At 53.8% G+C, this 13,787-nt stretch overlaps 1 protein-coding gene across 5 annotated transcripts; it reads left to right on the top strand.

Annotated features, from left to right (window-relative positions):
- The first annotated feature begins 322 nt into the window (after positions 1-322).
- On the top strand, positions 323-13,386 carry Hcrtr1 (hypocretin receptor 1). Of its 5 annotated transcripts, none has more exons than XM_045148642.1 (9): positions 323-674; positions 1,926-2,047; positions 2,227-2,560; positions 2,741-2,919; positions 3,948-4,191; positions 4,467-4,582; positions 7,483-7,712; positions 8,717-8,838; positions 10,472-11,261. In XM_045148642.1, the coding sequence occupies exons 3-9, from the start codon at positions 2,362-2,364 to the stop codon at positions 10,660-10,662; spliced, it is 1,281 nt and encodes a 426-aa protein (XP_045004577.1). In that variant the 5' UTR covers positions 323-674; positions 1,926-2,047; positions 2,227-2,361; the 3' UTR covers positions 10,663-11,261. The 5 variants fall into 5 exon arrangements, with proteins under 5 accessions (XP_045004577.1, XP_045004576.1, XP_045004579.1 ...); XM_045148641.1 differs by having other exon boundaries at positions 1,923-2,047; XM_045148644.1 differs by lacking the exons at positions 323-674; positions 10,472-11,261 and adding exons at positions 928-1,059; positions 13,249-13,386.
- Positions 13,387-13,787: the final 401 nt, after the last annotated feature.

Below are 13,787 nucleotides of genomic sequence, written 5' to 3'. Positions count from 1 at the left end.
CGGGAGCCTTTGGAGGGCTGAGAGCTTCTGGTGGGGGAAGCTGGTGGACCCGAAGGGAGCTCAGGCTTGAACCTCAGATCCCCCTCTGCTAACGTTGGGCAAAGCCCAGTACCATGAGTCTCCAAGGCCCTCGTCTGTAAAATGGGGACAGTACTAACTCCCTCACCAGGTTGATGTGATGACGAAATGAGATCACACACCAGGTATCCTATAGAAAAGGCAGCTGTATTACAAGTTCGTTGCCTGGCACACAGCCTTGGTAAATATTTGTTGAATTAATGAGCATCTCTGGCTTCCCCTCTTCTGCGTCCACCTCACGTCCCTGTTTTGGGAGGCGTTGGTGGGGGGGGGGTGAGTAGGTATGAACACGGATTTGAGGCAGATAGATCATGAAGATGAGGAAACGGTGGGGGGGAGTTCTGGCGACATAGGGATCTAGCTGCCCCAGTTGCAGCTGGCGCTTGGCTGAAGGTGGCGCAGGCAGCTCCTCACCCCTGTGACCCACCTGTGCCACCGTTCTCATCGGCCAGGTGAGGCAGCCGGGAGAGCCGAGGCTGGAGCTCACCTCCACCCCAGTGGTCCCCAGACACCACCCAGGGGCCGGCCGGCACACCCTGGGTGCGCGCCGGATGCGGGTCGGCCAAGGAGCGAAAAGACTGAATGAATTACGGACGGTATGAATGAACGGATGGACGCGTGAATGAAGGTGGGATGATGGATGCGTGAAGTGGAAGGCGAGGGGCGAGCATCGATCTCCCTCCGCCGTCCTGCAGCCGGGCCGGCCGGGGCTCCCCTCTGCGCCCTGCCTCCCGCCGCGGGCCGGGCCGCCCGGCCCCCCTCCTCGCCGCGCACCGCCCGCCGGAGCCCGCGCCGAGCCACAGCCCTCCGGAGCGGAGCGGGGGACGGCGCGGCCCGCGAGCCCCGCCGCCTCCCCCGGCCCCCTGCCCAGCCCCGCCGCCCGCAGCCAGCTTGCCTTCCCCGCTGGAAGGCGAAGCCCGAGGCACAAGGTCCCGGGGAACAAGCCACCGAGAATACCCGGGGGGCCCCCGGAGCCAACAGGTGCGGGGTATTGGGGGGGAACCCCCAGACCGGGGATGGGGATTCCAATGGATCCGTGGCGGGGCTGGGGGAGGGATGATGGGAGCCTAGCCTCGGGGATGGGCCGGGGAACCTGGGTGCTGGGAGGCTGGGTCACCATCCGACTCGGCGCCTCCCCCCGCGGCTCCTGGGGAGCCCGCCCCCCGCGCTCTTGCTCCCCCGCCCCCACTTCACCCTGTAGCCCCCACCCCCAAGATGCACGGAGGTCCCGCTGGAGAAACGGGATAGACGGTGTCCCCTCCCCTCTCTCCTCGAGGGTTTCTGGGGAGCGTCGGCCCTCTTACAGGAGTCCGGGGTCGTCCCTGCCCAGCCAGGGGGAGGGAGGAGGGGTCTAAGGGAGCAGCGAGGAGGGAGCGGCCCGAGCGCTGCCGGATTTATGAATGGAGAGCGGCCTCCGCGCCCGCTCAGCGACCCCTGGCGGCCGCCCGGGAACATCGCGGCCTTGGGGCGTTCAGGGGACTTTTCAAGGGGGCTTTGAAGGGTAGGGAGGTCATTCCCCCCCCCCCCACGCTTCTCAGCTGTGTGTGTGTGTGTGTGTGTGTGTGTGTGTGTGTGTGTGTCTCCTCGTGGCAGCTGGGGATGGTCTGGCAGGTCTGGTGGGCGGGGCCTGGGACTCTAATACCTCCCTCGACCTTTTTTTTTTTTTTTTTTTTTGCCCTGCCCCAAATCAAGGCTTGTGACTTGATTCAAGAGTGAATATTTGCAGTCGGGTTGGGGTTCTAAATCTGTGATGGTTGGTGGACTCAGACATAGCTGGCTTAGCTTTGTGACCTTGAGCAAGGGGCTCAACCTCTCTCTGTATTTCCATTTGTTTATCCACAAAGCAGGACTCCCCCCAATAATGATACCCAGTGGCATCTGCATGGCCAGCTTTCCGGGGTATGCCAGGCTCTGGGTGAAGCACTTGATACGCCTTTGAGCTCACTGCTCCTCACCTTGGCCGCGGCAGGTAGGTACTCTTACTCCTCCATTGGATGGGGAAACTGAGGCTGAGTAGGAAAGTAAGATGCCCTCCTCCATTTGACACTTGCTTGCGAATGAAGAGTGTTCATGTGAAATGCCAGGCGTGCTTCCTAATGTTCTTTCCTTCGGTCGCTCCTTCTGTCCCCCCTCCCTCCCTCCTTTCAGGAAGTCTGGGCTGGGATTCCAAAGAGCTGGGTGCAAGACTCAAGTCCCTCAAGGAGAGTGGGCTGAGGGCCAGCCTGGCCTACCCTCCTGCCACAGAATCCAAGATGCCTCTCAGCTGTAACTGCTCCTGAGCTCATGGAGCCCTCAGCCACCCCCAAAGCCCAGTTGGGGGTCCCTACTGGCAGTGGGGAGCCATTCTATGTGCCTCCAGACTATGAGGATGAGTTCCTTCGCTACCTGTGGCGAGATTATCTGTACCCAAAGCAGTACGAATGGGTTCTCATTGCAGCCTACGTGGCCGTGTTTCTCATAGCCTTGGTGGGCAACACACTAGGTAGGTCTCCATCTACCTCTGGGGACCTGGGGGTGGGATGGGGGTGGCTGGTGGCCCTGAGCCTGTCCTCCTTTCTGCTGGCTGGGGGAGGGAGGGAGCGGGGGAGGGCGTTGCTGGTGAGCCCTAGCTAGGATGAGCAGGGCTCTGCTGGCCTTCTCTTTACCTCCATGCTTTCTATAGTGTGCCTGGCAGTGTGGCGAAACCATCACATGAGGACAGTCACCAACTACTTCATCGTAAACCTGTCCCTGGCCGATGTGCTTGTGACAGCCATCTGCCTGCCCGCTAGCCTGCTGGTGGACATCACTGAGTCATGGCTCTTCGGCCACGCCCTGTGTAAAGTCATTCCCTACTTACAGGTGAGCCTCTTTACACCTGTCCAAAACCCACCCTTGGTGGATCTCAGTGACCTTCAGGCTTGCCTTTCAGACAAGTCAAGGTGGCCCAGGACCCCTAGAGCGTCATCCAGGCAGTCAGATTGGACACTCAAGAACACAGATGCCATGCTCATATAGACATCCCCCCCATGACATATATATGTCCCTACATGTATATACATGGCTGTGTGAGCACACCTGCAGTCACCTTCAGGCACCCACAGTGACAGACCCCAGTACTCACTGGGCCTGCTCCCTGACCCCAGTGGGACAGATCTAAGGCAGATGGAAAGAACTATGTCTCCCTCCTCTCCAGCTGGCTGGGCCTCCCTTCCCCAGTGCGGGCACAAAGATGCCCAGATAGGGTGAGTGGAGTAAGAGAAGGGCTTGCCAGAGGCCAATACAGCCTTTCGGCGGCCCTTGATCTTGTCCCCGTAGCCCGGAGGCAGGAGCACCCATAGAGGTAGTGCCTGACCACCCTGCTAGCTCAGGCTCGTCCCTGACTCCTACAATACAGCCTTTCCCAACAGCATGTGGAAGGGGCGGCATTCCATGGTGAGAGGAATGCCTCTTGAATTTCTCAGTTTCAAGTTTTTCCACTCAACTGATTAACTCTGGTGAGCTTAATAACAACAGATGAGGGCATCATGTATTTCCAGTACCCTCAACTGTCACAGCACCCTCGTGGGTTGCTGTGAGGATAACGGAGTGCAGTGTCTGGCACACAGAAAGCAACATGAATATTGTCATCCTCAGTAGGGAAGCACCTACTATGTGCCAAGTCTCTGACTGGACAGTTTCCACACATGATTTCATTTATTCTTACCAGAATTGTGCCAGATAGATGCCATATTCCCATTCTACAGATGAGGCTCAGATAGGGTGAGGGACTTGACAAATTCACACATTCAGTAAGTGATGGAGTGGGGATTTGCTGCACTGGTAGATCTGGGCTGTGCCTCCCCCTCAGCCGCTCTCCATGCCTCTGACGTGGTGTCCCCATGGGGCAGGCCGTGTCCGTGTCAGTGGCCGTGCTGACCCTCAGTTTCATCGCCCTGGACCGCTGGTATGCCATCTGCCACCCACTGTTGTTCAAGAGCACTGCTCGGCGTGCCCGTGGTTCCATCTTGGGCATCTGGGCTGTGTCGCTGGCTGTCATGGTGCCCCAGGCTGCCGTCATGGAATGCAGCAGTGTGCTGCCTGAGCTGGCCAATCGCACACGGCTCTTCTCTGTCTGTGATGAACGCTGGGCAGGTAATGGTGGTCATCTCTGGACCACATCCCCCCAGGGCAGGATCTGTCAGGGAGGGGTACCACCTGGGTGGCACATTTCCCATGTGAGCATCTGCTAGGGACCCCTCCGGGATGACACCACCAGGCTGGGCAGCTCCCAGCTCTCTCTCTGTCATGGTGCTTGTGCCCCAAGGTCATGTTTTGACCTTTGTTGGGACAGGATGGCATTGCTAACCGGTGTGGGCTGGAGCTCACAGGTTGGGCCTAACCCTTGTATCTTCTTCCATCTCCTACAGATGAGCTCTACCCCAAGATCTACCACAGTTGCTTCTTCATCGTCACCTACCTAGCCCCACTGGGCCTGATGGCCATGGCCTATTTCCAGATCTTCCGCAAGCTCTGGGGCCGCCAGGTGAGGCCCACTCTGGTGTTGCTGTCTGAGCAGGGTGGGTGGGCTGCTGCTCTAAGGGAATAGACAGTCCTCTGACTTTAAAGGCCAGTGCCAGGGACATGGAGACCTGGAGGCCCAAGAGTAACTAATATCCTTCTCATGTCAGAAGCTGCCATTTATTGTTCACACACACACACAGCTCTCCTGCCAGCCTTGTGACCTCTTAACCATCATGTATATATGTATGTATGTATATGTATGTCTGTATGTACATATGTGTATATTTGGTGGTGCCATGACTGAACCCAAGGCTGCATGTGTGCTCAGCAAGCACTCTATCACCAAGCTACATCCCCAGCTTCATCTTTTCTTTCTTTTTAATTTTGAGACAGTGTTGCCCAGGCTTTTGATCCTCCTGCCTCAGCCTTCTGGAATTCCGGGCTCAGTTCTAAATTTCTTTATTTTTTATTTCCTTTTTTTTTTTTTTTTTTTTTTTTTTGGCGGCAACCCCAACAAACTGCTTTCTTAAAGCGTGAGTGAGAGACAGAGAATTGGCATGCCAGGGTCTCGAGCCACTGCAATTGAACTCCAGACATCTGCGTTCCCTTGTGTTCATGTGTAATCTTGCACATTTGTATCACTGTGTTTGGCTTACCTGGGACCTGGAGAGTCGAACATGAGTCCTTAGGCTTCCATCTCTCCAGCTCCACAGTTTCTTTCTAGTATGTGTGTATGTGTATGTGCACATGTGGGTGTTTGTGCATATACATGTGGAGGCCAAAGGTCAATATCAGTGTCTTACTCTATCACTCTCCACATTACTTTTTTTTTTGGTGGGGGGGTTCCATATTACTTTTTTAATGTTTTTAAATTTTTATTTATTTGTTTGAAAGAGCAAGCAAGAAAGAGAAAGATGCAGATAGAAAGAGAATGGGTGCAATAGGGCCTCCAGCCAATGCAAACAAACTCCAGATGCATGCACCACCTTATGCATTTGGCTTATATGAGTCTTGGGGAATAGAACCAGGGTCTTTTGGCTTCTCAGGCAAGTGCCTTATCTGCTAAGCCATCTCTCCAACCCCGTTTTTTTTGTGTGTTTTTTTGTTTTTGATTTTTCGAGGTAGAGTCTTGCTGTAGCCCAAGCTGACTTGGAATTCACTGTCACTATGTAGTCTCCGAGTGGTCTTGAACTAAAGGCGACCCTCCTACTGCTGCCTCCCTGGTGCTGGGATTAAAGGCATGTTCCACCATGCCCAGCTTTAAAGTGTTTTTGTTTGTTTGTTTGTTTTGGTTCTTTGAGGTAGGGTCTCACTCTGGTCCAGGCCGATCTGGAATTAACTATGTAGTCTCAGTGTGGCCTCGAACTCTCTATGATACTCCGACCTCTGCCTCCAAAGTGCTGGGAGAAAAGGTGTGCGCCACCACGCCCAGCTTTTTTTTAGTTTTTGAGGTAGGGTTTCACTCTAGCCCAGGTCTACCTAGAATTCACTTTGTAGTGTCAGGGTGGCCTTCAACTCATAGTGATCCTCCTACCTCTGCCTCCCAAGTGCTGGGATTAAAGGCATGCAACACCATGTCTGGCCTTTAAAAAACATTTTTTAAGCTGGGTGTGGTGGTGCGCGACTTTAATCCCAGCACTCGGGAGGCAGAGGTAGGAGGATTGCCATGAGTTCGAGGCCACCCTGAGACTCCATAGTGAATTCCAGGTCAGCCTGGGCTAGAGTGAGACCCTATCTCAAAAAACCAAAAAAAAAAAAAAAAATTTTTTTTAAAAAATTTATTTGTAAGCAGAGAGAGATAGAGAAAAGATACAGACATAGAGAATGGGTACACGAGGGCCTATAACCACTGCAGACAAACTCCAGATGCATGCACCAAGTTCTTTCCCAGTTAAACTTTGCATCCTGTGTCTTACAACTATCTAGCTACCCAATGAGGCTCTCTTGTCCACTTCACCATGCCAAGGCCAGAGAGGGCAGAGTCCTGCTGGTTTTAGGCCTGACCTCCTTCCTTCATTAAAGATGTACTTACAGTGGATTTTCTGGGGGTCATGGTTCATAGCAAGTGGGGTACACAGAGGCCCCTGTTAGCTGCAGTGAGACCTGGGTGGGCAGTGAGAAGATGTGGGCCAGAGTGCGACTGGTCGCAGGCAGGGAAACCTACATTTGGAAAATCCACCTACAGTCTACATAGGGTGCGAATCTACACCAGAGCCATGCAAAGTAGTGGGTAGGAAGATGGATGGGTTAAACCTAGGACATACCTCGCAGGAATGCCAGTCGGATGGGGTCTTTCTTGCTTTACGGAAACCAAGGAAGCCACATAGCTCTTGAGCGTCTGAGCAGGTGCTAGACCTCAGCTTCCTGCATTCAAGCCCCTTGGCTGTGGGGTGATCTGGAGTCTAGTGGCAAGAGAGGCTTCAAGAATTCCTTTGCTATAGGAGCCCAGACCCAGCTCCTGAGCATTGACCTAGGTGGGAAGCCATGCTCTGAGACCCAGACCTTCCCTGCTATCTCCTGTTCCCCAGGCCTCCCATAGTCCAACACAGGCCAGGGGCAACACAGCCCACCCCTCCTCCACCCCATTCCCAAAGATGGAGCTAGTGATGTAAGGAGGATGTATGAGCAGCCGGGAGGATGGTGAGACTGCAGGCTTCGACCTGAGGTCTCTGAGCCTCAGTTGCCTCATCTTTAGCATTGATGTAGGTGCATCCACAATGAGCTGTGACAAACAAAAGGCCAGTGCTCATCGAGTCTGGCATGTTCATCATTATCACAAATACCAGGTTCCCTCTGATTGCAGAGGTTTGTCCTTGCCACTTCCACCCTGCCCCAGGGTCCAGCCAGGAGTGGCCCAGTTAACAAGGACAGTCCTCTTGAGGAGCAGTGCCCACCACTACTGTGTGTGTGTGTGTTGGACAGATCCCAGGTACCACCTCAGCCCTGGTGCGGAACTGGAAGCGGCCCTCAGAGCAGCTGGAGGCCCAGGGGCAGGGCCTGAGCCTGGCAGAGCCCCAGCCCCGGGCCCGAGCCTTCCTGGCAGAGGTGAAGCAGATGCGAGCTCGGAGAAAGACCGCCAAGATGTTGATGGTGGTGCTGTTGGTTTTTGCCCTCTGCTACCTGCCCATCAGTGTCCTCAATGTCCTGAAGAGGTGAGAGTGCCAGGGAGTGGTGGAGTGGGGAGGAACCATGGGACTGGAGGAAGGAGTTCTCCTCACTCTACTGTGTTCCACCTTGGGGTATGTCCTCTCCTTAGAGACTCAGTCTCCTCAGGCATTGTGTGGTAATAAAAGGCCTAGTTCCTAAGGCAATTACGAAAACTCATTCCTTCACTCACTTGGTCATCAAGTCCCAGGACGTCCAGGTACTAAGGTGACAAGGTGTACGTGACAAAGTTCCTGCCTTCATGAAGACTGTGCAGTGAAAGAGAAGGAAAATCAACAGAAAAAAAAATTAGTTTGTTATCAGGCATCATATCAGGCTATGAGGAACAATACAATAGGGAAAGAAAACAGAGTGACAGTAATGGGAGTTCCTGGGTTTGGTTTGGTTTGGTTTCAGAAGACCACTCTTAGAAGCTGGGTGTGGCGATGCATGTCTACAATCTCACCACTCAGTAGGTCAAGGCAGGAAGGTCTTGAGGTCAAGGCCAAGCCTGGGATACATAATGAGGACTTGTCAAAAAGAAAATCCTCTGAGACTGTGACACTTGAGGAGAGACTTAAGAGGCTGTGAGAGAGCAAGCCTCAGAGGGCTAGAGGGACAGCGGCAGAGGCAGAAGGACCCAGGGACATAGCTGATGAGGGGCCCTGAGTCTGTGGAAGCATATGGCCCACTGGGCATGTCACTGTACTTCTCTGAGCCTGTCTCCCTAACCAGAATAACGATGTCCATGTTATCATGTTGCTGTGGGCATGATGAGAAGGCGGATGGGGCCCTGCTGGTGACTGAACCAGCTTATCCTAGTTCCTGGGCCCATGCTGGTCATAATCTGAGCTTGAGCTTGACCAAAGCTGTGGTCAAGAACTCAGATCAGAGCCCCAAGTGGACAGCAGTGGAGACCCTCGTACTTTCTAGCTAACGTTGTGTGGATACCCTTCCCCGGCTCAGCCATGCCACTTCTAACCATTCCCCCACCCCTCTCCCCGTGCACTAGGGTGTTCGGGATGTTCCACCATGCCAGCGATCGGGAAGCTGTCTATGCCTGCTTCACCTTCTCCCACTGGCTGGTGTATGCCAACAGCGCTGCCAACCCCATCATCTACAACTTCCTGAGTGGTGAGTGGGCTGCACAGGCAGTGACTAAGGGTGGCCAGTGGTTCCCAGATGGCCTGGATGGTGGAGGAAGACGAACCTGTTCCTTCTGTCTCTGGGAACCCCCACTCACAGGGGAGAGCCGCATTGTGCCTCCCCTATCTCCCATCGGTGAGTCCTAGTCAGTGGCCTGTCCCTATAAACCAGGATAGAGTCTGGCAGGTCTGTGGACAAGTATGTAAGAGAAAGGACAGGGCCCAGACCAGCTGCCTCCCATGCCCCACCCATTTCAGGGTGCTTGCACAAGACCTTCCTCAAACCCCTCTCTGGCCAGTGCAGACAGAGCAGCCCACCTCTAGGAGGTCCTGCCTAGGGCAGGAGGCAAGATACCAGGGAGGTGGCCAGCAGAAGTAGCTAGGCACATTGGCAGGGTGGTCAGAGCCTCGCAACAACCCTTTCGCTCTCTCCGCTGGAAGTCCCAGACTCCATCCCCCACCATGGGGCTCGTGTCTGCTGCCCTATACTTCCTACCTCTTTCCTTTACCTCCCAATCGTGGGAGTAATGGCCTAGTCCCCCACCCTTGGCTCAGCGGAAGTGACTCATCAGACCTCAGATTGGGGACCAGGCCTCTTAGGAACCGATCCAGATGACTGCTCAAGCTTGGACACAAATAATCTTGCAGAAATGTTTAAGACATTCAGGAAGGGATCAGAGGTCACTAGTATAACTCTCAGTGTGCCTTGGCTCGAGAATTACTCAACAAAAGCTGCCTGGCTGCTTCCCAGCCCAGAGAGAACAGAGGGTTGGAGCCTTGCAGGGGAGGGAAGGGCAGGTCAGGCAGACTTCCTGACACATCTGCCTTCCTTTGTCTGGTCGGCATCTATTAGTATAGATATAGATATATTAGTATAGTACCTACTGTGTACTCAGCCCTGAGCTAGGCACCACACAGAATAATGGCAGGCTGGTGACACATGATCAAGGCAGGTTTGGTCCCAAGAAAACCTCTGTTCCCCTGGTCCACATGGGTCCAAGCCCAGAGCTGTGTGGTTTCTCTTCTCGCACTCTATCCTCCCCTTTAAGAGATGGGGCTTAGAGTTGGATGCAGGTTCAGCTTCTGGCTGAGTGGCCCTGGGAAAGCTGCGGAGCTTCTCTGTGCATCTCATCGGTGTAGTGAGGAGAAGGCACAAGAGCCGCCCAGGGTGAGGCCGAAGTACTGGGATAGCGCCTGGAGCAGCACAAGTGCATTTCATCATCAGAGGGCAGCGACCTGGGGAAGGTTAGCAAGAGTGAATCCTGAGCCCCCTACACACACACACACACACACACACACACACACACACACACACACGGCAAGAAGGGCAGAGGTGACCTGAGGCTCCTGAGCCAGACACCACGTCTTGAGCCAGGCTCTGAGCCAGAGTGCAGTCAAGGAATCAAGACAATTGCATTTTGCTTCAGGAACCCGCTTGGGGCCTCTGTCCTCTCTCGCTGGCAGTGCCGAGGTGGCCTTGGGCTCACCAACCCAGCTCTACCCCTCCTTCTTTGCCTTTACCCAGGCGGCTTGACTGGAATTGTGTGGGTGTTGCTTCAGCTCAAACCCCTTCCCGTTGCATTTGTCTCCTTGTAGCCTGTGTCTTTTGTCTCTCAACCAAGGTAAATTCAGGGAGCAATTTAAGGCCGCCTTCTCCTGCTGTCTGCCTGGCCTGGGTCCCTGCAGCTCTATGAAGGCTCGCAGTCCCCGTTCCTCTGCCAGCCACAAGTCCTTGTCCTTGCAGAGCCAGTGCTCCGTCTCCAAAGTCTCTGAGCACGTAGTGCTCACCAGTGTCACTACAGTGCTGCCCTGAGGAGGGCCACCCCAATGCCCTGGGAGCTGCAGCCTGATCCTTGCCAGGCTGCACTTGAGCTCCTGGGATCCTGGCCTGGGCCCTTGAACCTCATGGAGAGACTGCTGGACACAATGAGAGGCTGAGAGTCCAGTCTTGGCTTTCTGCCTGGGTGACCCTGGGCGAGTCATCCCCTCTCTGAACTTAAGCAGGGCTGATGTGACGTTTGATCATGGCCAAGGAAGTGGAAGGCTTTGTAAACCATCTAGTGCCAGGGACGTGGTTACTGCTGGACCTCTCATGTGACCATACCTACAGTGTCACCCACCATCATCACCCTTTCAAAGCTTGGCCTTCCTCCCAAAGACCCATCTATTGCCCAGTTGCCCCACAAGCATGTTCATCAGCTTGGGAAGCTCCTAAAGCCCAGGCTGCACGAGATCAGCTTCTCTGATGACTGTGAACTTGTCCGAGCCCAGCCCACCCTCTCCAGGTGTGGAGTGCACGCACCATAGGCTGGACTCCGTTGACTTTGTGGAGTGAGAAAAGAGTCTCCATGTGGCCGTTCAGCATGGAGGCCAGCAGCCCGAAGCAATTGTAATTAAAAGCCTGGCACTGAATGTTCCCTTTCCTTGTCATTACACAAAATCTGTGCCACTCAGGTTAGGAGTAGAGGAAGGTGGGGCATCTGGGGGACGGTGAGATGAGAAGGCTCTGGAATGTTATTATCTGCGTGCATGTCCGCACGCACGCACGCACACACACACACAGATGGATTCAGACTGCGGGTGGGGCTGCCTTCCCACCAGTGCCAAGTCTGGTGCCCAGGACCCTTACCTTGCCACACTGTCTGCTATCTTCCTGATGGCTTCAGGGCTGAAAGGAAGGAGAAAGTGGACACACAGTGGGGTAACAAGCTGGTTTACTGTTCCCTCACCTTCTTGGAAGTAAGGGCTTCATTTATTCTCTGTGAACTCACAGGATAAAAAGAGAAAGCCACAGACTTGGCCAGACGTGCTCCGGCTGCCACCAAGCTGATTACAGGGCTGCCAGAGGCCCTGATCCTCCTTGCCAGAGCAGGACCAGAGTGCAGCCCAGAGTGCTGCTCTACTGAGTGGAGCAGGAGACAGCTGGCTGAGGCCAGCCAGGTGTGTGCTCGGCCAGGTGTGCTTAGCTTGATTAATGGAGCAGCAGGCTCCCCTGACCTTACCTGTCAAGAAGCAGGGCAGAGCCCTGGGGCCGAGCCCAGGAGTGCCTAGACAGGACTCTTGGGCATCCTACTTCATCTAGCGCAGGTTGTGGGTATGCCCTCTGCTCTCTCGGCTCACCAGTGCAACTCTCACTTACCAAGAGGTGTGCACAGTCGGGCATGCTTTGCCATCACTGGCTTTGGAAGCCAAAGTTGTTCATAACGTCTGTAGCAGGTATGGAGACACAGTGTATGAGATGAGGCACGAGAGCTGGGCCCAAGCCTGGAACTATCTGCAAGAAACCATCCAGATATTAAGTCTCAGTCCCTTCCCCCCAGAACCAAGGTAGATTGTGATTGGCACCATTCTAAAGACGGTTTGGGGCTACAGAGATGGCTTTGTGGTTAAGGCGATTGCCAGCAAAGCCTAATGACCCAGGTTCAATTCCCCAGGACCTATGTAAGCCAGATGCACAAGGTGATGTGTGTGTCTGGAGTTCGTTTGCAGTGGCTGGAGGCCCTGGCCTGCCCATTCTCTGTCTCTTTCTCTTAAATAAATAAATAAAATTTAAAAAGAAAGCAAGCCAGGTGTGGTGGCACATGCCTTTAATCCCAGCACTTGGGAGAAAGAGGTAGGAGGATCGCCATGAGTTTGAGGGTACCTTGAGACTACATAGTGAATTCTAGGTCAGCCTAGGCTAGAGTGAGACTCTACCTTGAAAAAAAAAAAAGATGGTGGTGGGGGGGTAACAAGTGAAAGAGCATTTGCCTAGCATGTGAAGCCCTGGATTCCATCACAAAATAAAAAATAAAAAGATGAGGCCAGGTATGGTGGCACACACCTTTAATCCCAGCACTAGGGAGGCAGAGGCAGGAGGATCACAGTGTTCCAGGCTGCATAATGAATTCCGAGTCAGCCTGGGCTAGGGCAAGACCTTATCTCAAAAAACAACGAAACAATAAAATAAAGATGGCTGTCGGCAGACACTTGGCTCAGCAGGACCAGACAACAGGTGCTTCCTCTGCAGTTCAGCTACTGTCTGCTAGTTGAGGCCAGCACCACAGTGGGTCTCAGGCTTCTGCTTTGAGTTCTGAGGCACTGGAGCATTCCAGGGAGGCAGCCAGGATGTTCTGGGGAGTGATGTTCAGTAGGGAGCTGCTGAAGAGCCCAGGGCTACCTGGTCTGGACGAGGACTCAGGCACGGGTGAGAGGAGGGAATGCAGTGGCAGGCTTTGTTGCCCAGAAGACTGGCATGCAGAAAGGGGGAAATGTGTCCCTGGCGATCCAAGAAGAAATCTAGGGCCAACAGATGGTGTTTCCAAGGTGACAGGATTTAGAATCCACATCAGGAAGATGTTTGGACCATTCAAAAAGGAAATGGGTAACCCAGAAAAGCTCCCCTTTTTTGTCATTGAAGGTTGGCAAGCAGAGGGCGGATTCCGCAAGGACCCTTGGAAAGTACTCTAGCTCTGGGATGGAGTTTGCCATCTAATTCTAGGACTCCAGAGAATTGGTTGAGTCTGCTGGCCTCAGTGACCTGCAAAACAATCATAGCCACACCCCTCGCCATCAGGGAGGGGAGCCCTTAGAGCTGAGGGCCTCTGAACCTCAGAGTTCTTATCTTCATCTCCCAAAGCCAAAGGATAATCACCCCATTATCCATGATAAGGCACCCTCCCCCAGCAAACTAGACTTGCTAGTGTCTTCAGCTTTTGATTGAAATTCTGTCAGCTCCCTACAGACACATGGTGTAGACTGGGTATCGCACTGATCTAGAAATGCAACTGGCAGATACAGATGTCTGTGCTTAATAAAAATGGGGGTAAAGTTATGACTTCATAAATGGAGTTTGTCTGGAAGATAAATCTCAGGCCTAAGATAATAAAAAAGGCCACTTTGTGAAGTTTGGGTGGCTGCTTCTCGCCCAGAATGCTATCCTTAAACTTTCAAGACTCC

This window comes from Jaculus jaculus, chromosome 5 (assembly GCF_020740685.1).
Source record: "Jaculus jaculus isolate mJacJac1 chromosome 5, mJacJac1.mat.Y.cur, whole genome shotgun sequence".
NCBI classification, from domain to species: domain Eukaryota; kingdom Metazoa; phylum Chordata; class Mammalia; order Rodentia; family Dipodidae; genus Jaculus; species Jaculus jaculus.
Note: the sequence above shows the minus strand (reverse complement) of the source record. Positions and strands in the feature narration are given on the sequence as shown.

What these genes read in the sequence shown, in the direction of transcription:
- Hcrtr1 (XM_045148642.1), top strand. Translation starts at nt 2,362, where the DNA reads ATGGAGCCCTCAGCCACCCCCAAAGCCCAGTTGGGGGTCCCTACTGGC. An exon ending in AAGTCATTCCCTACTTACAG is followed by an intron (nt 2,920 to 3,947) that starts GTGAGCCTCTTT and finishes CCCATGGGGCAG; the next exon opens with GCCGTGTCCGTGTCAGTGGC. An exon ending in GCAAGCTCTGGGGCCGCCAG is followed by an intron (nt 4,583 to 7,482) that starts GTGAGGCCCACT and finishes TGTGTTGGACAG; the next exon opens with ATCCCAGGTACCACCTCAGC.